This window comes from Euleptes europaea, chromosome 2 (assembly GCF_029931775.1).
Source record: "Euleptes europaea isolate rEulEur1 chromosome 2, rEulEur1.hap1, whole genome shotgun sequence".
Classification (NCBI taxonomy): Eukaryota; Metazoa; Chordata; class Lepidosauria; order Squamata; family Sphaerodactylidae; genus Euleptes; species Euleptes europaea.
The window spans coordinates 95,333,047-95,360,056 of NC_079313.1; the positions used below are offsets into that span (position 1 = coordinate 95,333,047).

At 43.9% G+C, this 27,010-nt stretch overlaps 2 protein-coding genes across 2 annotated transcripts in view; one reads left to right on the forward strand and one right to left on the reverse strand.

Annotated features, from left to right (window-relative positions):
* Nucleotides 1-11,368, forward strand: part of CAMK1G (calcium/calmodulin dependent protein kinase IG) — an 85,532-nt gene extending 74,164 nt beyond the window's left edge. The window contains exons 8-13 of the mRNA XM_056844324.1: nucleotides 947-1,059; nucleotides 1,514-1,592; nucleotides 2,938-3,025; nucleotides 4,990-5,414; nucleotides 8,270-8,401; nucleotides 11,150-11,368. Of these exons, the coding sequence (XP_056700302.1) occupies nucleotides 947-1,059; nucleotides 1,514-1,592; nucleotides 2,938-3,025; nucleotides 4,990-5,414; nucleotides 8,270-8,360 (796 nt within the window). The 3' untranslated portion in view covers nucleotides 8,361-8,401; nucleotides 11,150-11,368. The remainder of the gene's footprint in view (nucleotides 1-946; nucleotides 1,060-1,513; nucleotides 1,593-2,937; nucleotides 3,026-4,989; nucleotides 5,415-8,269; nucleotides 8,402-11,149) is intronic.
* Nucleotides 11,369-12,352: 984 nt separating this feature from the next.
* Nucleotides 12,353-27,010, reverse strand: part of LAMB3 (laminin subunit beta 3) — a 74,021-nt gene continuing 59,363 nt past the window's right edge. The window contains exons 19-23 of the mRNA XM_056845387.1: nucleotides 22,150-22,357; nucleotides 21,141-21,282; nucleotides 18,750-18,926; nucleotides 15,406-15,559; nucleotides 12,353-12,557 (exon numbers count right to left, since the gene is read on the reverse strand). Coding sequence (XP_056701365.1) covers nucleotides 12,418-12,557; nucleotides 15,406-15,559; nucleotides 18,750-18,926; nucleotides 21,141-21,282; nucleotides 22,150-22,357 — 821 coding nt within the window. The 3' untranslated portion in view covers nucleotides 12,353-12,417. The remainder of the gene's footprint in view (nucleotides 12,558-15,405; nucleotides 15,560-18,749; nucleotides 18,927-21,140; nucleotides 21,283-22,149; nucleotides 22,358-27,010) is intronic.

Consider the following 27,010-nt stretch of genomic DNA (forward strand, 5'->3'; position numbering starts at 1 on the left):
GACTGTTGCAGGGGGAGGGAAGGTGATTGCAAGCCACTTTGAGATTCCTTTTGGTAGAGAAAAGTGGGTTATAAAAACCAACTCTTCATCTTCTTTGCTAGGCAAAGTGGTGCTGGGACCAATGTTTTCACTGTTTTCATGTTGATTTTAGCTTCATTTAAATTGTTTTAATGGTTTTGTGCTTGGTTGTAATGGTTTTTATGACATGTTTTTATTATGTATGATTTTTTTTTTTACTTTGTTAGCTGCCTTGGTGGCCTTGAGGAAATAAATAATAAATAAAGGCCCCTAACTTCAATAGCAAGCAGTCCGTTTCAGCCCTGCCAATATATGTTCCCTCATGATTGCAAAAGTATGGCATTGTTTCTGCTGTGCTCAGTTAGAGCTCCCTGCTCCCTCATTAGTGCCTGAAGGCATCACTTATCAGGTAAAGGGGTACCATCACATCCCAACATTTACTTACTGTTAGGATTTTACATTTCTTGAGTCCCAGTAATGTGCTAGACACTACAGAGATCACAAAACAAAATATATTCAGAACCCTACCTATAGAGCTTAGAGTCTATAGAATGGGCAAAGTCCCTGTATCTTTGCAGTGATGTAATGAATCCCCTTAACTTCTTTTGTATCACCACCTTCAGAACAAGCTTGGTGTGTAGGGCTGCCAGTTCCCTCTTCGCCATCAGCGGGAGGTTTTTGGGGTGACGCCTGAGGAGGGAGGGGTTTGGGGAGGGGCTTCAATGACATATTGTCCAATGGCCAAAGCAGCCATTTTCTCCAGGGGAACTGATCTCTATCAGCTGGAGATGTTGTAATAGCAGAAGATCTCCAATTAGTACCTGGAGGTGGGCAACCCTATTGGTGTGTGTGTGTGTATTGTTTTATGGAGACAGTATTATGGCACCATCTAAGCTAACCCTTTGTGCTTTTTTCCAATCCACCTCAGCCTGTGTGGGTACCCTCCTTTCTATGAAGAGACAGAGTCCAAGCTGTTTGAAAAGATCAAAGAAGGTTACTTTGAATTTGAATCTCCATTCTGGGATGATATCTCTGAATCAGGTACTTTTCTGCTTCCCTGGCAAAAACCCTCTGTCCAGCTTTCATGGTGTTATGAATTTGGTTGTGCCTCTCGCCAAGCAACTAATGGTGGTTGGAGGCTTAACAGAAGGACATTTAGTTCTTGTGAAAATCACTCCCATTTGCTGTTAGAAGGTAAGATGCTTCAACTAGTTTGCGGAACAGAAGAATAATTTCTTGGATGCTCAGTAGAAAGGTTGCTTCCTGTGTTTATGTCTATATGTTCAGAGAATGTTTTCATGAGAGCCAATGCATGGTTATATTCCCTTTATGATATTAGTGAAGCAAGAGCCTCTGAGCCGTTTTATGCTTCATAGGAGTACAAGTCTGGATCAGTGAATCATGTGACAGATCATTTTCGCTTCCTTCCTCTCATTCCCCAGATTGTACATATCTCCTGTGCTGATCACTGACTCTCCTTATTCCTCCCAAACAGCCAAGGATTTCATCTGTCACTTGTTGGAGAAGGATCCAAACGAGAGGTTCACCTGTGAGAAAGCCCTCAGACACCCCTGGTAGGATCAATGATGCTACTGCAACCAGACTGTGCAACTGTGGGACGTAGTGATGACAAATGGAAGTTTAACTGCTGTGACATCACCTCATAAAACAGGATTGTCTTCTCTGAAATTGCCATCTGCATAAACCAGCAGAGAGGAGAATGTGAACGGAGCTATAATTTTTCATGTTACATGTGGTGGGAGTACAAGGCTGTTAAAATAATATAATTTTTAAGAAATTTAAAAGCAATTGCCCTTACAATATGTGGTAAAACCGGGCAGTGGGACAACATAGCACAGCCTGGTATCAACACCAGTGATACCATTATTAGACCCTCTCACAGGGCATATTCCCACTAAAGAACCAAAACTAGTTTAATATCATTCATTCTCTGTTCCCAAGAAGCCTAGGGTTGGATGCAGATTAAATCTCCTGCTAACTGAAGGGGTAAGATAATTGTCACCAATCCCTCCTTTCTGTTCTAGTCCCCCAATTTGCTTCTCATGTTGCCCTCAAGTGTCCCCAGGATTAGAATTTCAAGGAGATCAGTAGGATGCAATGGGAAAGGGATGGCAGAAATTTTTTCTTCCACTAACAAAAGTGGGTGGAAAATTTATAGGGTTGCCAACCTCCAGGCACTAGTTGGAGATCTCCTGCTGTTACAACTGATCTCCAGCCAATAGAGATCAGTTCACCTGGAGAAAATGGCCATTGGACTCTATGGCATTGAAGTCCCTCCCCTCCCCAAACCCCGCCCTCCTCAGGCTCCACCCCAAAAACATCCTGCCAGTGGCAAAGAGGGACCTGGCAACCCTAAAAATTTAGTCTGGATCCAAGCCTTGGGGTTTGTTGTTCTGGAAAGGAAGACTACAGAGAATTCTCAGCACCTGCTTAAATGTATAGAGGTAGGCAATTGAATGTCATGTTGCCATTTCCAGCTTTCCAGGGCAAACAGTTCTGTGCTCTGGGTGTTCTTAAACCTCTGGTACTAGATAGTGAGAGAGAAGAATGTGAGAGATCAGTCCATAAATGGATTTGTATCATTTCCCTGCAACATCTCTCTCAGACCTAGACTGGTGTAGCAGACTCCTGAGATAGTAACATGGATGCTATTACTAAAGACTGCTGATGACAGTGGTGGGGCAGACGTTTGTAATGACTCCCATATAAAAACACTCTGATCCCACTCAACCAATGAAGAATTTGTGTTAAGTGTGCTTTGTTGATTTTTTTTCCCTTTGGGTTTAATTACTACTGATTGAACAGAACAAAAGGGTTAGGGAGCTGTTGCAAGAATGTAAAATGTCTCGCAAGCACCATCTGCCTACAGGCCTGCTCATCCTCTCACTCCATCTGCAGGATTAATGGAAACACAGCCCTCCACCGTGACATATACCCATCTGTCAGTGCACAGATCCAGAAAAATTTTGCAAAAAGCAAGTGGAAGGTAAGTTGCATGGTGCTAACATCCACGAACGTGCCACTCAGTCACTATGGTCTAGTAATAATGTCTTGCCATGAGCACAGTGATATAAGAGTTCCTTGTGAAACCACAGTCTGGAAAGCCTCCAAAAATGATAGTATTGGATCACCAGAAAGCTTGATCTGGGTTTGGATCTGGCATGCTGTTAACAAAAGCTAGAATTGCCATGCTAATTTAGTATATAGAGTATAGCAGAAATAAAGAATTGCCATTCATTAAAAGATCTTAAATCCCCCCAGGGAGGGAAGTTAGCATGGTATAGCCCAATCTCATCAGATCTCAGAAGCTAAGCAGGGTTGGGTACTTGGAAGGGGGACCACCAAAGAAGACTCTGTAGAGGAAGGCAGCAGCAAACCACCTCTGCTTCTCACTTGCCTTGAAAGCCTCTTGCTGGGGTCTCCATAAGTCTGCTGCAACTTGATTGCTCTTTACGCACCCAAGATCACCATGTACTTCCCTGTATAATTTATGTATCTTTTTTAATGTGCAAAGTGTTGTATCATCCTTATTGAAGCTTCATGAGATTACCACTTCTCTGAGAAATTCCAACGGCAGCATATACCAACGTTTGTTTTCTTTGAAAACTAGAACAATGGACTCTTACAGCACTATGGTAATAACATTTAGAAATATCCAAGTAGAGCAAAGGTGGTGGAAAAGATGCACTTTAGCAGATCTGCTATCCCACATCAGACCCCCGCAGAGAGATCCACTATCCAAAGGGTGCTACAGCCAAGTCTCTTACCTGCCTTTGTCAGTCAGTGATACCATTCATTTGTGTTGGTGCAGGCCTTCCATGCTTACGGGCAGCCTTTTACCCCCTGACAGCCATACCTGCCTTAGGAATGAACACATGAAGCTGCCTTATACTGAATCAGACTTTTGGTCCATTAAAGTCAGTATTGTCTACTCAGACTGGCAGCGGCTCTCCAGGGTCTCAGTCAGAGGTCTTTCACCTTTTAACTGGAGATGCCAGGGATTGAACCGGGGACCTTCTGCATGCCAAGCAGATGCTTTACCACTGAGCTATGGCCCTTCCCCATCTGTTAAATACAAGAATCCTAGCAGACGCTGGGTGGTACAATTGGAGCAGTATCATGCACCACTATACTAGCCACTTCTGTTCCTGTGGGCCTGTGGATGCTTTAGGAATGCTTTAGGAATGCCTTAGAATCATAGAATCATAGAGTTGGAAGGGACCACCAGGGTCATCTAGTACAACCCCCTGCACAATGCAGGAAATTAACAACTACCTCCCCCCCCACATGCCCAGTGACCCCAACCCTCCCCCCACCATGCAGGATCCCACAATCAAAGCCTTTGTTCATGGCACTTTGGTTATCTTGTTGGGAGTACATGCATGCATGCTTGTGTGTATATTTAGGTGAGAAGCTCAAAGAGCCATCATGCTTAGAAACTTCTTTTATGAAGAAACTCGGGGATGCTGTAAATAGTAAAAGCTGCTCTGGGCCCAGTCTTGGCCAGGAAGAGATTGCGTTATAAATCTAATAAAATAAATAAAATAAAAATATCCATAATAAATGAAGACATTTTAGAATGTTGGATGGAAATGTTAAAACATGACATTACGCATGAAAGAAATGAGAAGTTTCATGCAGCCTTTACATCCACTTTGGAAATGTATGTTTATAAAGATATAGATAGATAGTTCATATACTATTTTTGACCCCTGTCCCCAACAATTCAGCAGGCTAGAAAGCTATTTTGTCTCACAGGGTTGGGCAGGGGCATCCTAGATTAAAAGAAACCTGAAATCTCCCGGTTCACTGACTACTTTCTGCCTATGTGGGTAGTGTGGGAAAGACCACCCCAAGGTCTACTCCCAAAGATAAAATGCCAGTAGTGAAATAGCATCCGGAAGGACCAAATTTCCATGTCCCAAATCATGCTATCTTCTACTTTCTCAGCAAGCTTTCAATGCTGCAGCTGTTGTTCATCATATGAAGAAACTCCATATGAACGGCCACCATGCAGACACCAATGCTGGAAGTGGTGTCCCAGTCATAGAAGTGCAAGATACATCAAGGCCCAACAGTCCACCAGTCACCAATCTGGAGCAACCAAATCAAGATGCCAGTACTTTGATGCCTCTATTGCCATTCCACAATGTGTTGGATTTTTCTGGTGAACAGAAAAAAAAGACAGACAGCACTTATTTGAATAAGCTGGTTAGCAAGTCTTCACCCATGAATGCCTGCACAGCTACAGCAGACGACCAGAGCTCTCCAAACAGATCTCCATTTGGCTGCTCTTCAGCATGTGGAACACATGAGAAAGTGAAGCCAACCTTTTGTTCAGAGTCGGCGCTCTTCAAAAGAACTGTTAAGCCTCAGTAAGTGTCTGTTTCATCATCTGCCATTATTGAACAAAATATTCTAATTTTTGTTTACAGTAGAATTCGCTATTCGGAAGGGGGGGAAAGGGCAGTATAGACAAAGCAGTGATATTTATTTTAAAATTGACATACTGCCTTTTTGCCCTGCAAGGAATCCTAAGGCAGTTTGCAATACAAATGTAGACTAAATGTACTAAAACCAACACCACAACATAAGCTATAAAAGACAACAGCAGCATAAAACAGCAAAATAAAAAGAATAGTAGTAGCAGCATCAAAAACAACCAGATAAAATCAAGCACCTCCTGTTGCCTCTAAAGGCATGAAGTATAATTAGGTCTTTAGTACTGTTCTAAAAAATGAGAAACGAGTCAGCCTGACAAGTTTTCTCGGGGAAGGAGATCCAGACAATGGGCAGCATTGCAGAAAAATCCCTTCTCCATCTCACTGTCAACTTTGCACTGAATGCTACCAGCTGGCACCAGTTGTGGACTCTGTTTTGGATTGTAATACTGTGTACTTTGTGAGAGCTTTGTAAAAGCTGAAAGTTTGCACATTATGGGTGCATCTGCCAACTGGTTTTTAATAGGGTTGCCAGGTCCCCCTTCCCCACCAGTGAGAGCTGTTTGGGGTAGGGCTGTCAAAAAAAAAAATTCGGTACAGTTCGGATTCGGCCGAATTTGACCCTTGTGGGTTCGGTACGTGCCGAAGTCCGAACTCCCCCGCTTCGGATCCCCGGTAATTCGGGGGGATCCGGAGTTCGGGGGAAAATTCGGCCCCAGCTGGGAGGCGCAGATCAGTTTAAAGGGCAGCCCGCCCCCCTTCAGCGGGCTCCGCTGGAGAGGCGCAGGCTGTCATTTAAACTGATCTGCGCCTCCCAGCTGGGAGGCGCAGGTCAGTTTAAAGGGCAGCCTGCGCCTCTCCAGCGGAGCCCGCTGAAGGGGGGCGGGCTGCCCTTTAAACTCATCTGTGCCTCCCGGCCGGGAGGCGCAGATCAGTTTAAATGACAGCCCGCGCCTCTCCAGCGGAGCCCGCTGAAGGGGGGCGGGCTGCCATTTAAACTCATCTGAGCCTCCCAGCTGGGAGGCGCAGATGAGTTTAAAGGGCAGCCCACCCCTCCTTCAGCGGGCTCCGCTGGAGAGGCTCGGGCTGCCCTTTAAACTGATCTGAGCCTCCCAGCTGGGAGGCGCAGGTCAGTTTAAAGGGCAGCCTGCGCCTCTCCAGCAGAGCCCGCTGAAGGGGGGCGGGCTGCCCTTTAAACTGACCTGCGCCTCCCAGCTGGGAGGCTCAGATCAGTTTAAAGGGCAGCCCGTGCCTTTCAGCGGGCTCCCCTGAAGGGGGGCCGAATTTGCCGAATTTATTCGCGAACTCCCAAACTCGCTGAATTCGGCCCCCCCGGTTGCCCGCCAGTTTTGAGTTCGGATCTGTCCGAACAGAAAATCACCGAATCGGGAAATTCGGTTGATTTTCAGTTCGGACCGAACCGAATTGACAGCCCTAGTTTGGGGCGGGGCTGGGGGGGTGATCCTGTGCACGCGGCATGATTACATCACTTCCAGGTTTACCCTGGAAGCGCCATATCGCATGGGACCCTCTAGCACTCTCACTCCCAAAAACTCTATGGAAACTATAGCGTTTGGGGGGGAGTGCTAGAGCATCCCTGTCATGATACAGCACTTCTGGGTAAACCCAGAAGTGACACAATCATGCCGCGCACGGTTGTGCATGCGTGCGATCGCCAGAGAGAAGAACCAGCAGAACTTCTGTGTTCAGCCCAGTTAATTGGCAAGCAATTGCCCACCAGAACCAGGCAGTTGGTAAGTCTAGTTTTTAACCAGGCATTTAGTGCGCGTCTACTCTATCAGCCAACAACTCAAGTCTCTTTTGGTCAAGTGTCTGTACCTGCCCATCCATGGCTGTATTTGTTTGAAATTTGCACATCTGTGTACAAATCTCCCAGCATCATGTTTTGTTTGATCTCCCGGAAGCTTTCATATAAAGTTTAAATTGGTTTGTCCTTAAATTGATCAGAAATATGTAAAATCTAAATTACAGATCTGTAGAACATAAAATTGGTTAGAATGTTTATCCAGCCTTTTTCCCCGTGTTCTATCCTGCATGCACCCCATTCACATGAGGTTAAATAAGCACATGAGAAATTCAAATATGTTTTTGGGTCTCACATATGAAGTCACATAATTTAATTAATGTACTTGGCAAATGGCTGCTGTAAAAATCATTTCTGGTTGATTTTCAAATGTATTGATAAAAGATTTTCAGTCAAACCCAATTAGGCAGGTCTGCATTCAAAAGCAGGCCACTGCATAAGAAGCTGATGAAGGCCAAAGATTCATATGGATAGACATATAATGCAATAAACTGCCTCCCCTTGAAGTAACTGGATGTATTGTGTGATATAGCTGGGGCTGAGCATGCATAGAGTCAGTGGCTGTTGTGAGCAGTTACTAGAACTGGATTGGATCTTGAATTCTATATTGGGTTTGTCTAAAATGATCTAATATGGTCCCAAATAATATTTCTCAAAACCAGTCTAAAAATAACTAGTATTTAAAGATATGTTTTTTCCTCTAATTGCTGAAGCATCATTGCTAACTATCTTGTCTCAAGATTTTGCATTGTCTACCTTTCAAATGTGTTCAGAAAAAAAGTCAGTAACTTATTGTCTTTACTGCTGGTATTTATTAGTGAATTCATCCTTGAATCAGATAGCTATGCTAACATTTTGCCAATGAGCTGACTCATCTGTACATCAGTAAATGTTGTTGTTTTTTCCATTCATAAAAGCTCTTCACTATTTGCTATTTCCTCCATTCTTCTTTTCCAAATCTCAGTCACTTCACATCAGAGGTCCTTGTTCCAGGGAAAGCCAGTAACCACTCGTATTTTGGCACTGGGCACACTGGAGTTTGTTTGATCATGTGACTGGAGAAACAGCCATATGAATCACATGCACACTTTTACAGGTAAATGAAACACAATACTATCATGCATAAGGTTGGATCCAGCCAGCTTTTCTGTTGGTGGAAAAGGGTGGAGGGATCCCCTTTGACAATCCAAAAAGGCTACATTGGGGATAATGGGACCTGCATGAATAAAAGCCATGAGGGATGTGGGCTGTAGTAAGGAGAAGAATTGGGCAGAGAAAAAGCTGGCTGGATCCAACCCATAGTCTTTCTAGAAGATGTATAAAATTGCTTAGCATTTGAAGTAGCACTAGCTGTGATCCCATGCCCTTTGCATGAAATGTGCATCCTAGCTTCATTATATGTTCACAGTTCCTAAGAGCAGGAGGGGGTGTACTGCACCAGAAGGATGGCTAGATCAAGCAATGGAACTGCCTTTTATAAATATATCATGAATTAAGGAAAAAATACCCTGACCTTTCTCCAAAAAGTAGGCATTAAACAAGCCAAACTCCCTGACAGGAATGTATGATCATGGCCCAAATCAAATTTAAATGTGTGTGTGTATATATATTCTCCCCCCTCCAGTGTGTGTGTGTGTGTGTATTCTGCCCCCCAGTCTAAAAACTCTCAATGTAACTCACATCATAAAACACAAGTACAATAAATGTTAAGGCCCTACTAAAACCCACACCAGCAGAAATGGCTCACACCCATTCTAAAAATACACGCAAGCCTATTGATTTCAAAGGACTTAGCGTTTAACTTTGAGTTAGATTGCAGAGTGGCTCACACGTATACTTATGAGACGTCCTTGATGCTATTGTTTTGGTAAGGAAATTAGTACTGGAAGAATTCTGCCCAGTGGAACCACAAGGCTCAAACCAAGAATAAATTGAGAGGTCTTAGCATGGCTGGGAGTGTAGTCTTAGGTCAGTCATTGATTTACTGGGTGGCTGTTACACCTGGGAACATTAAATGTTCCTTTCCATACCGCAGAGATGGTTGTTTAACAGGAGTTCTGTTTATTCAGGCAACAAGCAGGCAGCCTACAAACAATACAACTCAACACTTACTGGAAAATGAAAGTAAAAGAACTATGGATGCTAGAATGCCTATCCCTTAATCGTCCAGTTAATAAACCCCCTAACATAGTTATGTTGTGGCCCTTGGCAAATTACTGTCTGTCATCTTCGTCCATTCATTCATTCATTCATTCAGGTTATTGGTATCCATCTTTCTCACAGATTCAAGGCGGATTACATAGCATTAATTAATAGAAAAGAGCAAACGTCCTGTAGCACCTTAAAGACTAACAAAATTTCTGGAGGGGTATGAGCTTTCCTGAGCCACAGCCCACTTATTAGATACAGCTAGATTGTGAGTCCATCTATCCTTAAGTAGAGAAGAATGAATTAGACACACAATGGAAATGGAAATGTCAAAAGCAAGTAAATGATATTAGCAGGTGCGATTAGATTAGGTGTGATATGCAGAGGAGTAGTAGGCGTCGAGAAATTAGGATTGGTAATGAGACAAGAATCCCAGATCTCTGTTCAGTCCAGGAGAATGCGTAGTCTTGAGTTTCATTATTAGTTGTCGTTCAGCAGTCTCTCTTTCTAATCTCCCTTTGTAAGAGAACTGCTAAATCAACTACAATTAACAGGATGGGATGTCCAATGAGCAACACAATAGGGTTTGGACTACCAAAATCTGAAAACGAACAGAAATCTTAAACAGAGCCGAAACCAAGCATGAGCTTTTAAACATGATACATCAAGAGGTGTAGGAACTACCTGGTCTGGAGCATACTTAGTGTTAGGTCATGGTCCCTATCCCTTTACCAACGCAGCTTTCTGACCATTTCATTACAATACAGTTGTTTACCTGTGCAAAAAGTCCTTTTGAATAATTCCATTTTGCATAGTTTGCAGAAAGCCAGGAGAAGAGGGAGCCTGCCTAACCTCATCAGGGAGGCCCTTCCACGAGGTGGGGACCACAACACAGAATGCATGAGTACGGGCGGTTATCGATTTTTGCCTGTTTGCAGGATGGTAGCTGCAGAAGGCCCTGTTGGATGAGTGAAGTCAAATATCTGAAAGGAACAGCATAGCAAGAAACCTCACAGGGTTTTTTAAAGGACAAGCAAGATAAAAATTGTATATACAAAGGACTGCTTTCACAAGAATAAGCATATCTGGTCATCAGGGGAAGTTCAGTTCCGTGTTCCTCTACCACCGTCGGATGTTAAGCAAGGACTCACATGTTACAGGGACTTCCCGGTGGTAGCCCCTGGCACTGAGAATTTGGAACTGCCTGCTTTGTGAGGCTTGTCCTCCCAAACCCATCCCTTTAGCTTTCAGAAGCCTAGTAAATATGCTTTCTCTATGAGCTTTTGGTATGGAGGAGTTTTTGTGGTATGCATGTTTCCACTAGCTATTTGGATGCTGGCATAGGGTTGCCAACCTCCAGGTGGGGCCTGGTTATCTCTTAGAATTACAAGCGTTCTCCAGATGACACAGATCAGTTCCCCTGGAGAAAACATCTGCTTTGGAGGGTGGACTCCATGATATTATAGCCTGCTGAGGCGTCGTCCACCTTCCACCTCCAAGTCTCCAGGAATTTCCCAACTTGGAGTTGACAACCCTACTGGTACCTTTTGACTTTTTCCTATAATTATTCAGTATGGGGGGGGGGGCTTTCTGTAAGTCAGTTTTCTGCCAAAAAGCAGAATAAAAATATTTGGAATAAACAGTGATCAAATGATTGAATCAGAAATTATTTTTGTCTCCCTCCTTTCCATTGCAGAAGGGCTTCAAAGGGCTTCTCTGTGCTTCAAAGTCAAACATCAATAGTGCAAAAAGAGAGAAGAGCCTAAATTCTGCCCAGCACAGCTGCATTCTCAGACGGCCGTGGCCATTCATTGAAGAGGTGGACATCCAGAGGCCTGACAAATCTGACGGTGTGATTACCTTGAAACGTTAGAAGGGTCATTTCATTGAAACAGAGAAGCAGTTTTATAGAAGAGAGAGAGAGAGAGAGAGACGCCAGGCTTCTGCTAGCAGTTTTAGTGCATTGCTCTACATCCTTGCAACAACAACAACCAAAAAAAGCTTTATGTTTCTTTTTCTTGCTTTTTCCTTTTTGGGGGGTAAGTATGTTGTGTATCTGTAGTTGTTCAGTTGAACAATAGAACTATTGCAAGGTGATTTCCTTTTGGTCTGAACTCCTATGGAAGAGATGGATGAGAGTATCTTTCTCCAATTTAGTTGTGTTTCTTTCATCTATGATTCGAGAGCCATCTGCCAAGCATGGCTGCTGCCCAGTTGTTTTTTGCTTCGATGGAACTTTACGCAGGGCTTCCACATAGCCCCACTGGAATGAACAGAGGAGGCTGCTGGGTTTCCTGTTCTCAGTGTAGTTGACTGCTGCTTCCAAGTTATTAGTTGTATAATAAATACTATGCTTAATAAAGCTGATTGTTTTTCAAGCGCCTGCCAGTTGTTGATAGAGATGGAAGGGGCTGCTAATTCACTCTGGAGATCCCTCCCCCCCTTTCCCCGGCTGTAGTGGCAGATTTGTTTCCTACAATACTTTGCTTGCAAAGTGTGATGCTGTCAGTAAAGCAGGTGGTGGCTAATAAACCAGATTTCTTGTTACAGCCATTAGCCCTGAAGCTAATATTTGTATATATTTGTGTCACTATTGTTCCTGAAAACACTATTCATGCCTGTTTCTGTGCATTTCTTCTAACCCCAAATCCAGCTTTAAACCTGTTTTTCCTAGGATGACAAGTACAAAATAAACACATATTCTACAAAAAGCAGCCATTGGAAGGTTTTAATTTGATAAGTGAATTCCAGGTGTATATATATATTAAAAAGTTGCAATGTTTAAACAAATAAATTAGCACAACAACCATCAGTTCCTGTATCAGAAAGTTTGACACAGAAAGAAGGTCTTTCACAAAGAGTTCTCTTTTGGTTCAAAGCTAAGTTTGTTTGTTTTCTAATAAAAGGTAGACAAAGGTGTATGATTTGCAAAAGGCATCAACCAGGAAATGAGAATAAGCTGTGCTAATCAGTACAGGTGGCAAAGTATGCTGCTCGTTGGCTGATATGATCTCGAATTGTTTCCACTTGCTTTTCCAAGCCTGCTAGCTTGGCTGATTCAAGGATAATTGCATTGTTGCTGTCTCGGAGCTCTGTTTCTAAAGCTGAAAAGTTAAAGAGAAATAGGTTAACATGCAGAAAAACTCTCCTATCTCCAGTCTTCATTTGGGCTGCTTCCACGTGGAGGTTGTGCTCCAGTTTGGCATCCACCCTGGAGTATCCACACAATATCATCCCCAAACTGTCCACTTTCTATGGCCGAAAACGCACGGGCACTTACTCCAGTTTCTTCCCAGTGTCCTCCCCGTTCCAGCCAGGATCAGTTCAAACCGGGCGGAGGGACAATCTGTGCGAAGAACCTCTCTTGATCCATGGCGAGTCAGCGTGCTGATCTGCCCATCAAAACAGAAAACGCCAGAGACACGCACTTCCTGGCCGTTCAGCAAAGCACGCTCCTGGTGTTGATTTGCCGACTCACTGTCCAATGACAGCCCTGCGCTCCCACTTTTCAAAAAATTTGGAAACAAAAGGGGGTGAGGTTGCGCAGGGAGGGGTTTGGAGGCGTGCGTGACGCCGGAAGAATAGGCTCCTGTTCATCTGAAGAGAGCCAGGGGTAACGGTTTGGGTCTTCAATCGCAAAGACGGGTTCGTTTTAGGTCGACACAATGCTCGGCCAGCAGCAGCCGAGGTCTCCTCTGTTTGCGAGAATTTGGTCCGGCTTGAAAATGGAAAAAAGCAGGGAGGAGACTGGGCGGAGACAGGAGTAAGTGCCCGTGCGTTTTCGGCCTATATTTCCCCCCACTGTGCTTTGATCTTTCCCAAACCTGGCAACATGTTCCTTGCCTCAGCTCTCTGAGCTCTCCCCTACTATGGAGGTCTTTCCATTTTTTTTTAAATCAACAGTAGACATACCACTATAGCATTATAATGTTGCAACATTCTATCTACTAAGTTCCTCTGACTTCTCAACTTTCATTTAAAAAGAAAACAGGAAGTCTCTTGCCCTTTTTGATGTAGTAGCATGCCTTTCCTCTTATACCTCTGCAACAAAAGAGGCTAAAGATGTCTAGGGTTTCAGAGGACCTAGTAGAAAAATTGTTATAATGCTATAATATGTCAACTGCCTTTTTTTGTCTTTTTAAAGCCCAAAGCAGCCTTCTGGTAACACAAGAGGCTGAGGCAAGGGAAGGGCAGGGAAAATTGCTGTGTGGGAGCTCTGTCTCTGCAGTTAGCGATGAAAGCTACATGGAGAATTGTCACCATGGCAATTTATGGATGAGAGGTTTTGCCTTGGATTTGCCACTCTCTAAATGCACATTTTCCCCATCTCAAATTCTCAAAATTTTGCATGGGGGCTTATTTTTAAGTTCTGAGAATTCGGATAGGGAAAATGTGCATTTCTCCCATACGTAAATGGCCCATGTTGCTTGTCTTCAACATCATGAAGCTATTGGACAGTATCTGTTCTAGGTTTTCACCCTTGTCTGAGCAGAGGAGGACAAATCTGTTACGTCCTTGCAAATCATACAACATGTGCTTCTTACTATAAGAAGGCATTCATCTCCATCTGTCAAGATGATGATTTACCTCTGGAGATCCCAGGTCCAGTCCTCCTGTCTGTATTCTGTGATCATTTACTTTTTAGCAAAGTGACTGAAGGAGCCCAGCTGTTTGTGCCCATATTCAACATTGTATTAGGACTTCTCAGCCCAGAGGAGGAAGTACGTACGCATGCAAAAAAGCAGCACTGAGACCGCCAGGGACATGAAGAGGAGGGCTGGCGCAGACACATCATTAGTCACTGCCACAATTTAATACAAACACCTTAATTCTAGGAAACAGCATTCCTCATTTCAATAACCATGAGCTTTGGTGTGGGCCTCTTCCCTGCACACTTCTTGCAGGCCAGATTTTCTGCCCATCTGCAACCCCAGCGAAGGGTAAGTGCTCAGCATCCCTTTAACCACAAGCATCAATCAAACCCCCAATGAAGGAATCACTGGCCCATACCGATCTGCATCAGTTTAGAACTTCTTCCTGATAAAGCTGCAGCTCCTCCCGACAGGGCCAAGTGGGTTTAAACATTGACGTCAGCAGACACTGATAATGTATGTTTGTCATGTTCTGCATGGGAAATTGCCTGCTGGCCTATTTAATAATATCAAGATTCTTGCTGCAGTCAGTAAACAGGGAGTGTGGGGTGGGTGGGTAACTGGCTGGCAGCAGCCGGATGCCAAGTCTCTGGCACGGAGAGACACCTTCAATGAAAGACATTCATTAGAGGCACAGTTTTATCAATGAAAGCAATGCTGAACCTCCTTCCCAATAAAACCTCTGGCTTTGAGCCAGTCAGTTATTCATGCAGCACCTGCTGCTGGGGCCAAGGCATTTAGTCCACACCCTGGCTGGTTCCCAAAACCTATCGAGTGGGAATCATTCAACCTGAATGCGTAAAACTGAAGTGTTGACTCCAGCATCGAAAAATGTGGCTTGGCTGTCAGCTGTTATGAAGTAAGCCTATGAGAGGCCGTCTAGAACAGAGTGTTTATATCCCTTCTAAATGGAGACAGAACCAAAACACAAGCTTTGAGCCACCCTGGGATCATTGCAGTTTCAGATAAGCCTTTGCTTTTGTGAAACTGGATCAGCAAAGCTCTGCCCAGATTCCATTTTGGAGAAAGTGCACAAGCATATTCAGCAGGTCACAGGGTATCTTGCAACAAGTAACTATTTTCCACCTTAGACCCCAGACTGCAATGAAGATGGACCAAATTTCATGTAAGACAGCATAAGGAACTGCAAGGACACTACCTCTTCCGGTGATGACAGACAGAAATTTAACCAGATGTTTGACCTTTTTAGTCCATAGTGCTTTTATGAGGCAATGCAAGAAGGACTGTGGCTGTGAGGTCATCTAAAAGGCATGTGAGCATCCATTCATGTTTTACTTACCTCCCATCTTGGCCATCATACCCAAGGTTTCCTTAAACAATGTGCTGGCTTCCATCTGAACGCTCTGGATCCGGGTCCCTTGCACTCCCAAGTTTGGACCCTGCCCCACTCGCCTTTTCACTTCTGCGTATTTTTGTTTTACCTTTTCAAATTCCTGACAGGAAATGGAGGAACAGAGGATGAACTTCAGATGGATCGATCATGTCGATACCATAGAACTAATACCAAAACCTCGGCAATCTTTCAGGCTTTCTGAGAGAAGTTATGCTATGTCACCTGGCTTGGCTCGGCTCCTCAACCCTCCCCACCCCCCAAAAATAACTAGGGTCTGCTCCAGGAAGGAGAAAGCACTGACACCAGTGTCAGGAACCTGCAGGCAAACCAGCTCTGACAATGGGAGGTGACAGGTGGGGCATGGGGCTCAGCGGGGAAACAGAAAAGTAGGTCGTTAAACCCTCACCCGAAGCACAAGGGAGTGACAGTCTGAGAATGATTGAAGTAGGGGATGGGATCTTTGACAGCAGAATAATATCTGGGAGGCCAGGTCTTTAAGAGGGCTGCCCACAAGGGAGATGAAGGTCAAATGACCATAAAATAAAAACTGAACTGAAGGAGATCAAGGTGATTGGTTCCAGCCTGTCATGGGATGAGGGCCTATCGTGAGAGGGTGGAGGCAGGGCCAAGGCAGGTGTAGGTAATGCCTTGCAGGTAATGGGACCAAGGTTAAAAGGGGGTTGGCCAATGAGGACATGTCAGACCTGACCTGCTGATGCTAAAAAGTGGTTTCAATTACTAGTGATAAGGCACCTTCTATGGTGGGGGCAACATCTGGTTTCATACAATTCTTTGTTAAAGAAACAAAACATCAAATCATTCAGTTTCATTGCATTATACATCAAGAAGCTCTTTGTGCCAGGGACAGCAGCAAAAAATTTGATGATGTCCTCAAAGATGTCACAAAAATGGTGAATTACATCATGGCTCGTGCTCTGAATTGTCGACAGTTTCAAGCACTTCTTGAGGAGGTTCAGACACAGTATAATTGTCTACTTATGTACAATAATGTCCGGTGGCTGAGCAGAGGACGAGTCCTGGAGAGATTTGTAGCCTGCTTGGATGAAATTAGGCTGTTTATGAATGAAAAAGGGCAGGAATATCCACAGCTCACTGATATGGCCTGGCTTACCAACCTCATGTTTTTTTACAGATTTTACACAACACTTCAATATACTGAACAAACAACTACAAGGCTTAGGGAAAACAACAGAAAGGATGTTTTGTGATATCAAAACATTTGAGAGAAAACTGCAGGTTTTTGAAAGAGACCTTGAAAGTGGGCAGCAGAAATATTTTCCAAAACTAAAAATGCATTTAGAAAATTCTACAACATTTGCAGACAATCCTACAAGCCATCAGGAAATCTACAAGGAATTTTCTAGTATTGTAGCAGCTGCACAGGTGAATTTTAGCAACAGATTTTTACAGTTCCGTAAGACGGAGACAACCCTGTGTTTTCTTACTTCTCCAGATAAAGCCACATTTGAAGACCTTGATCTTTCCTGCCTACACTGGTTAGATTTAGAAAATCTGGAAATGGAGCTAATAGAATTTCAAGAAAGCTCTATCTGGGAAAATAAATTCTATGACCTGTGTGAAACACTTGAGAAGATAGAAGGGATGACAAAGGATAGCATAGTTAGTTCTGAAAATGAAATCCTTAAAGTGTGGAATTCTCTGCCAAATAATTTTAAGTCAATGAAAGCACTTGGGATTGCTTTCCTGACTTTGTTTGGATCATCTTATGCTTGTGAGCAGCTGTTTTCAGCTTTGAATTATATCAAATCTGACACTAGAAACAGACTAACAGATGACCTGAGTGCTGCATGTGTTGCTCTCAAACTTACAAAGTATGAGCCAAGGGTGGACAAATTATCAGCATGCCCACAACAGCAAAAATCATATTAATTGTTCAAAAGCATGCCAAATGCAAACTTTTACCTTTCAATAAAAAGTTGTTTGTATCATTGAAAGCTCTGTTATTGTGTTTTTCTTTTAAGGCAAAAGATGTTAACATATGAGTTGATTTTTCTAAACTAAAACCTCAGTAATTCGGTTAAATTGCTGCATTGGCACTCGACGATAAATAAGTGGGTTTTGGGTTGCAGTTTGGGCACTCGGTCTCTAAAAGGTTCACCATCACTGCTCTAGATGTTTGCCTAGGACTGTTATAATCACTTCTTTTAACCATTTGTTTAACTTGACATCATAGTAAGTGCTTTCCAGTGTTGGCCTTTCCAGTAAAGCAGGGATGGGGAACCTCAGGCCTGGGGGCCGTATGCGGGGCGCAGGGCAGCCCTCCCCAAGGGTGTTCCTGGGGCCACGGCTTACAGCAGCGCTGCGGCGCCCTTTGGACCTCCTCTCGCCGACTGTCAGCTGTTGAGCAACGAGAGGGAGGGGGAAAGAGGCTGGCGGCTCCCGGCGGCAGAGCATGCATGCAGGAGACGATCGGGCTTCGGGGGGGGGGCTTTTGTGGACTCTGGGGGGAGGGCATGGAGACTGGGGCCCGGTACTGCGGGGCTCCGTGCGCCGCCGTGAGTGGGGGAGGCGGGGAGGGTGGGGCCCAGTCACGCGGGGCCAGCGTGCACGGATGTGTGTGTGGGGGGGGGGAAGGCTTTTCTCTCTTCCTCTTTTTCTGTCACTCTTTCTCCTTTCTCTCCCTCGCTTTCTCCCTCTTTTTCTGTCTCTTTCTTTGTCTCCCTTCGTCCTTTTCTTTCTTTCCCTTCGTCCTTTTCTTTCTTTCTCCCTTTCTCTCTTTCTCTCTCCCTCCCTTTTCTTCTTTCTCTGTTTTTCTTCCTCCCTTCCTCCCTTGCCGATCGACTGTGGGCTGCGCCCCCCTGGCACCTTGTTTGCTCAGGCCCACCGCTGGCTGCCCTCCCAGCTGGGAGGGGGGGAGCAGGGGCACACTGCAGGCCTTCTCTGTGTGGCCTCCTCTGTGGTTGCCAACCTCCAGGAGGTGGCTGGAGACCTGGCAACCCTAGCCTCTCCCCCCCCCACCGGGAGATCTACACCTGGTATGGCCCCTGAATGATGTCATAAATGTGCAAATGGCCCTTGGCAGGAAAAAGGTTCCCCACCCCTGCAGTAAAGCAAAGGGTTTTGGATTCCTTAGAGAGGCTTTATGTTAAATGAGTCCCTTCCTTCCCTCTGTCTTTCTTAAAAAGGAGGGAAATCTTTTTTCCAGGGACCCATGGGAGGGTTTCAGCAGTTCTTACTGTGGTATGTTCTCCTAGAGTCATAAATGGATTTTTTTTTAATGCAGTACCTGGAAGATTCTATTGTCATACCTGCTGAGTGCTTCTTGTTTGCTCACTGGCTTCCACTGCTTTCTGCTGAGCGTCCGAAGTCCATGCCCGGTTCTGGTCTGCCTTGTACCGCAGCTGGCTGAGTCTATTTGTGAAGCGGTTCAGCTGATCAGTGATGTCCTCTACACTCTTCTCAGCTGGACTAAGGACCATCTGGATCTGAACACCCCAAAAGAGAAACCATTTAGCAATTCAACTAAGGCTCTCCCTCTGGAAAAATATCAGAAAGGGCTTTTATCACTTATTCCAGGATGTGCTGTAACTTCACAGTTGGGGGCCTATTTTGCAGAATATGTCTGCCTTTTCCCTGAAGCACAAAATTACTACGCCATTAAAATCACTTAGCAAGGAACGCTTAGATAGTGTTCACTAGCATTCAGGGCTGCAGCACACAGGTATCCTGCTCAGTTTATGCTGTAATGATGAAAAGAGCAAAGCCTCCCTGTTATGGTCAAATATGGTAATATAATTTACCGTAGGTTCAGAAGTAAGACAATGGGATTTTACACATTCTCAGTTTCCTCCCATCTAACTTCCTGTTTCTTTGGGGGGATCAGTTTTGCACACGTTTTGCTCCCTCGGATGGTCAATTCGACATCACACAACTTTAACTGAAGTGTTTCTCTCTGCAGTTTAAATCAGAAGCTTTTTGTGCTCGATAATAATTGGTGTTATATTGAATTGACCGCTTGAGGGAGCATAACATGTGCAGAACTGGGGGAAAACCCCGAAGAAACAGGAAGTTAGATGCGAGGAAACTGAGAACGTGTATAAGCCCAATGACAAGCATAAGACAAGAGAAACAAAAAATATACTTGATCTAGGACAAGACCCAGGTTCTTTCTAGTAACGGTGCTTGGCCAGCAGGATAAAATGAAGTTTGACAAGAAGAACAATTACTCCTCTGCAATTTGCATGCACTAATAATGCACATCTCACAGTGAATCCTGAACATCTTCTGAGGGATCAGTTTGAACAAACCACCAGCCATGTACAACGTGACCCAGGAATGGCTCAGTAACCGGAGTTGCCAGCTCTGGGTTGGGAAATACCTGGAGATTTTTGGGGCAGAGCCTGAGGAAGGCGGGTTTGGGGAGGGGAGGGACTTCAATGCCATAGAGTCCAACTACCAAAGCGGCCGTTTTCTCCAGGTGAACTGATCTCTGTTGTCTGGAGATCAGTTGTAATAGCAAGAGATCTTTAGCCACCACCTGGGGCAGGGTTTTTTTAAGTGGAGACCCGTGAGGACAAGTTTCCAGAGAGATAAGGGCCAAGGTGAAGTCAGACACAGGTGCAGGTGAGATCATGGGCCTGAGAGCTTCAAAGCCAGAGACCCAGAGGCAGATTCACACTCACATTCCATCTCATTAGCACAAAGGCAGCAGCTGATGAAGCCACCTAGTGGCGAAAACGTTCCCTGCATATTTCCCTGGCTTTTCTGAATAATTTGATATTTGGACGTACTTTTTGGTGAAGAAGACACTGTTCATTTTCAACCCTCGACCAGGCTACTGAAATCGTTTGGAGTCAAGACATTGGACCAAGCACCAATTACAATTATGGACTTTTTACTTGTAGTTCTTAGTGTTTAGGTTTTTGTATATATCTTGGACTTTTAACTTATAGTTATTAGTGTGTAGTTCTTTGCATATTCACTGTTTGGAGATTGGTGCTGGTATTTCTTGACACATTGTTGTGATTTGGTTCATGATTAAAAAAAATTGCTTAGACTTTGAGTATATATTCCTGAGCCTATTTGCTGGTTGTTCTCTTACCACCTGGAGGTTGGCAACCCTATCAGTAATCCTGCTTGCTAGTTGCTTGCCTAGGCTGCCTGGCTGGTGGACCACATTCCATTTGGAAGGCCACAAATTTTTGCTGGCTCCAGCTCAGGACATTGTAGGAGATTTGGGGGTGGTGTCTAGGGAGGGCAGAATTTGGGGAGGAGAGGGACCTCAGTCAGAATGTGGTACTATACAGTCCACTTTCTGGAACTGCCATTTCCTCCAGGGATAGGGTTGCAAGTGGGAGATCCTGGTTGGGAAATACCTGGAGATTTTGTGGGTGGCACCTAAGGAAGGGGGGTTGGGGAGGGAAGGGACTTCAAAGGGATATAATGCCGTAGAGTCCACCTTGCAAAATGGCATTTTCTCCAGGTGAACTGATCTATGTCGCCTGGAGATCAGTTGTAATAGCAGGAGATCTCCAACCACCACCTGGAGGCTGGCAACCCTATCCAGGGAATCTGAACTCTGTAATCTGGAGATCAGCTGTAGTTTCAAGTTCTCCAGGCCCCAGCTGGAGGTCAGCAACCCTGGCATCACAGAAAGAATTTCATACAAGAACACAGCAAGCTCAGCATGAGCCACTTGCCTCATCAAGGCGATCCTGGATGAGTTGAAGGGAATAACCGGACCCATGAATAGTGTCTTCAGCCTCCTGAAGTGCTGTGTTAGCTTGTCTCAGATTTTCTGCCACATCCTCCACATTTCCTTCAATAGCATTTGCTCGATTCCTAGGAAAATATTAAATTCAAAAATGGATATGCTTTCTGATCAAAACCATCCCTCTCAATCCCTATCACGTGCTGCTTTGTGATTAATGATCATAACATGGAAGATGAGACCAACAAGCTCAATAAGAAAACTAGGCTGCAGCAGGATGCTGTTTGGGACCTTCCTTGAACAGGTCTCAGGAGAGGGGGCAATTTTCTCTCTCTTTTAAACAGCATTTAAAAGAATGTTGGGACAACACACCTGAGGGGCTTTTAAGCAGCAGAAATGGACAGGTTTTCATTTGATATTTTCCGTGCCTACTGAGTGCTCATTGAAAAGAAGTGGCTGGAAAAGATTCCATCCCTGTCTGCTCAAAATGAGAAGGACTAGTCTCAATTTGCAAGACCTGAGCAAGGCTGTCAAAGATAGGACATTTTGGAGGACATTGATTCATAGGGTCACCATGAGTCAGAAGTGACTTTACGGCACTTCACACACACACACACACACACACACACACAGTCTCATGCACTATAGTAACTATGAGAATGACCTGTGAGACAGGAAGCCCCTGGTTCACATTTAAACACCAGACTGTTAACAGAAGAGATATTATTTGCCCCACTAGAGACTTTAGCCCAACAAAACAAATAGTTTCCTCTTCCTTAAGTGGTAGAAAAAGTTGGCATATAAAAACCAACTCTTCTTCTTCTTTTAAGGGTGAGCACTCTGAGAAGCTTCACTAAAGAAACATGTCAGCTTCTACTTAAGAGTGAGCAAGAAAAGGCTCCCTCCAAACACAGGCTCAGACCGAATATTATTGAAGTTATGTGCCAGTTCCCCCATTACCCTTTCATGAGGCACAGCAACCAAAACATCTGCTTTACCTGGCTTCTTCAGCTTCCTGCAGAAGCTGTTTGGCCCTAGCGACGTCCCCAGCCGTTTGGGCAATGATGCTCTCCGGGCACTGCAGCTTTGCAGCCAAGTTCTGGATTTCATTCATCTTCCTGAGGACTGTGGCAAAATCAGTGGGAAGGTGAAGGGAAAGGACATAATCGCTGACCTGCTGGATAGCAGCTGCATCAGTGTCTGGATCTGTACAGATTAGAAAGGAAATTCAGATAAAGAGCACATGAGATTACATCTTCCATTTAATTCCACAGCAAGAACCCGTGTTATATAGAAGTCGCCATCAAATTTAGGGGATTAAATCAAACCAAATAGGATAGACATTGCATAGTCACGAGCAGCCAAGGCTGTGTCCTTTCTGAACAAAGAAATAGGCCAAATCCTGGCAGATGCTGTTACTCAGCATACAGCCTTGCTGTGGTGACTCAGGTTACAAAGACCTTCCAAAGGCAAAGCAGTTGATGATAAGAAAACATTACTTTTGGGAATAAGGAAAATAGAAATAAGTTATTTCTATATATATATATCGGATTTGTAGGGTAGAGGATAAGTATGTTGCACTTTTTTTTAAAGCCACAAAGGACAAGTACAAGCGAAGAGCCTGAGAGCAGAATGGCACTTAGGAGAGAGTTACAAAGAATACAGACCTTGCCACTATGGACTAATCACATGCTTGGCGTAAAAGTATATTAGAAACCCTTAACAGGTTTTTTTTAAATATGAAATATGAAAAATATGAAAAACAATTTTAGGAAGATGCAATTTGAGTGGACAGCAGGAGAAGGGTCTGTACGTGCCCAATTCCAGACGCATGTTAATGAGAATAAACTCACATAGGTAACCCTTGAGGAAAGCTGCTTGGGGGGAGGGGGGAGGTGATTTGGAACAAAAAAGGAGCCCTGTGAAGAAAGGGTTCTGCACCACCTCCCTCCCCACCTTTAAAAATCACTCCCATCCAAAGCTGTGCTTCATTTTTAAAAAGCTATGAAGGATTCCTTTCTCTCATTTGCATGTCATGACTCTCAATCAAGATTCAGAATGTGCAGAAAGCCAGCCTTTGCCTCGATGGGGTATTTGAATGAGGATGTTAGATAACAGCTCTCTGTGATTATGTGCCTTTTCCCCCCTCGCTGCTGTCAGCAATATTTCTGTCTTTCTCTCTCTCTCAATCTCCCCCTCTCTCTACTTGTAGACATTTTTCAAAGCAGCAGGTAACAGACCGATCACTTTCTGCACCTGCCAATATCTTTGAGCTCTCAAGGTTTTGAGTCCTATCCTCCCCTCCAAAGTGCCCCTCTGTCATTTCTCCATTAACATCTTGTAATTTCATAGACCATAGTACTCTGCAGCACTAAAATTTTCACAAAAAGGAGATACACACTTTCCCCCAGCAAAGAGAATACTTTCAGCAACATATCCAGGTTTTAAGAAAGAGGTCCCGAGAAGGCTGAGGAGGAAATGAGTGCAAAGGAAAACAAAGAGCTGAAAGGTCTAGATATGGCAAATGACTGTGCCTTACAACAGATTAGAGGGGAAGTGACCCTTAATGCTGAGTGGAGCCCAGGAAATGGTGTGAAGTATAAATGCTGCCCATTCCCTAGTGATCATAGTGATATGATCCCAGAAAGTACCCAGAAAGTCCATTATGGTCTCATTTAATTTCAAGTAAGGCAAGTTCTCCAAAATGAGAAAATTAATCAAAAATATTTGAAAGAGTCAGATCTTTTCAGGAGACTTCGAGGCCATTTAAAGCCACCAGAACAGAAAGTCAGACAAGACATACACCACAGATTAGGAAACGTACCCTCAAGGGTAAGAGGATTAGAATCTTAAACAAAGGAGATTACAAATAAATGACAAGATTGAGGGAGGTGTAGGGGAAGTCTTTATATTTTATTTTTTATCTATATATGCATGTATTTTCAACAATTGTTTATTAGAATTTATACTCTGATGTTTACCTATATTGATTGTTGAATACCTTGTCTAATTAATATAGAAAAATAATAATAAAAATTTTAAAACAAAAAAAAAAGAAACTGGAAAAACTAAAGTAAATTGACAAACAGCAAACAATTATTTAATTAATTCAGAAGTGTTCAATAGAGGCAACAGGAAACAAAGCTCTGTTGCTGACAAATTACAAATTAGGAACTCTTGAGGTCTGGGTAGCGTAGTCCCCTCCCCAGAGTTCTTAAAGAGTTTATTTATTACATTTATACCCGCCTTTCTCCCCAGTGTCAGCTCATAGTGGCTTACATCAGTCTCCTCTCCTCTGTTTTATTCTCACAACAACCCTGTGAGGTACATTAGGCTGGAAGTCTGTGACTGTCCCAAAGTCACCCCAGCAAGCTTCCATGGAAGAGCACAGATGTGAACCTGGAGTCTCCCACACTCTAACCACTACACCACACTGGTTCTTACTTCAGAAGTAAAACTGGATCTCCAAGCAAAAAGACACATCACTAAAACCTTCTAAATACTTGTGTCCTTCTGGATACCATTTAATGGGAGACAAAATGGGGAAGACCTCCACACTTGTTCATGAGCTTCAGAAGCATCAGGCTAGCCGCTGTTAAAAACAGGACACTGGACTAAATGGATACTTGCTCTGATCCAGCATGAATCTTCTTGTGTTTCTCATGGAATTAAATTATTTCTGCTGTGATTCTTTACCACTGTGCCATTACCCATGGTCCCCATGGAGTTAGAAAAGGCCCACAGAAGAAGGGGTAGGGCAGCATTTCATTTAATTGATTGCAGAAAGTCCCAGGTTGAGTCCTTGGCATTTCTAGCTAAAAGGATCAGATTACAGCTGCTGTGAAAAGACCAGAACATGTAATCTTGGAGAGCTACCAGTCAGACTGTGTGTGTGTGCGCGTGTGTAAAATGCCACCAAGTTGCAGCTGATTTATGGCGACTCCTTATGGGGTTTTCAAGGCAAGAGACTAACAGAGGTGGTTTGCCATTGCCTTCCTCTGCATAGCAACCCTGGTATTCCTTGGTGGTCCCCCATTCAAATACTAACCAGGGTTGACCCTGCTTAGCTTCCGAGATCTGGCTATACCATGATGCCTTCCCTCCTCAGTCAGATTATACTGACCTGGATAGTCTCAGTGTGACCAAAAGAAATCCCCAAATGTACAATGACTCAGCTACTAATTAAGGATTGGGACATATTGTCTCCTCATAGCAAAACTAAGTTGTCTTGGCCATGAGGCCAATGAGTTATGCAATTACCTGAAATTAGCATAAATAAAAACTGCATCATCTTCTGAAGAAGCTGCCTTATCCTGAATCAGACCATTGGTCCATCAAGATCAGTGTTGTCTATTCAGGCTGCCAGGAGCTCTCCAGGTCTCAGGTAGAAGTCTTTCATATCCCGTTACATAATTTTTTTAACTGAAGATGCTGTGGACTAAACCTAGGACCTTCTGCATGACAAGCAGATGTTCTGTCACTGAACCATGACCCTCTCACATTTTCAGAGGCTTTTTTTTTCAGAGTCACATATATTTAGTTCAGATTCACAGATAGCAACAGAGCCAGAATGGTATAGTGGTTAAGAGCGGCAGACACTAATCTAGAGAACCGGGTTTGATTCCCCACTCCTCCACATGAGCGGTGGACTCTATTCTGGTGAACCAGGTTTGATTCCCCACTTCTCCACAAGAAGCCTGCTGGGTGACCTTGGGCTAGTCACAGTTCTCTCGGAACTCTTTCAGCCTCACCTACCTAACAAGGTGTCTGTAGTGGGGGAGAAGGGAAGGCGATTGTAAACCGCTTTGAGATTTCTTAAGGTAGAGAAAGTGGGACTTTAAAACCAACTCTTCTTCTTTATTAATTTGGTCTGACAGAAGAAGAAGAAGAAGAAGAAGAAGAAGAAGAAGAAGAAGAAGAAGAAACAACAACAACATTGGTTTTTATATGCCGACTTTCTCTACCACTTAAGGAAGAATCAAACCGGCTTACAATCACCTTCCCTTCCCCTCCCCACAACAGACACCTTGTGAGGTAGGTGGGGCTGAGAGAGTGCGACTAGCCCAAGGTCACCCAGCTGGCTTTGTGTGTAGGAGTGGGGAAACCAACCCGGTTCACCAGATTAGCAACTGCCGCTCATGTGGAGGAGCGGGGAATCAAACCCGGTTCTCCAGGTTAGAGATCACCGCTCCAACCACCACTCTTAACCACTATACCACGGTGTCATGGGTATACAATCAGGATTTGAATCAATGCAAAAATGTAATGCTGGGAGACTTCCATCTTGGGAGACATGTAGACTAAACTTTTGGAAGCAGTTGTAAAGTGAGCAAATCCTTTCTCTGAACTAAAGAAGCATATTACCTTTCCACTTTTTCTCATGAGATGTGGCCTTGATTTGAAAAAGAGTTCCTGCATGTTTTAAGTGGAACACAAGAAGTAGCCCACCTGATAATCTTTTGAATAAAGCTTTGAGCACGACCGCTATTATGCAGAATGGATTCTATTTCAGTACAGAGCAAGGAAATCAGACAATGGGCAGAAAACATTGTGTACGAGCACATGTATAAAAAGGTGGGACAGCCAACACAATGCCGTTTGTCAGAGCTGAAGGAATTATACTGTAATACCCAGCCTTAAATAGTTCCTAACGTTTTAATCAATTAATTGGTCTAATAAGTGATGCTATTTCCCTTGTTCTGAGTTGCTCAGTACAAAACCATTAATTTTAGAGAAGGGGAACTAATGGCAAGGAGTAATTTGCCTAAAAACCACATAAGAGGTGTGTGGAACAATAAAGAAATAATGCTAATGCTGACATAATCTGTCTTATTCAAGATAAAACTGGGGGTATTATGG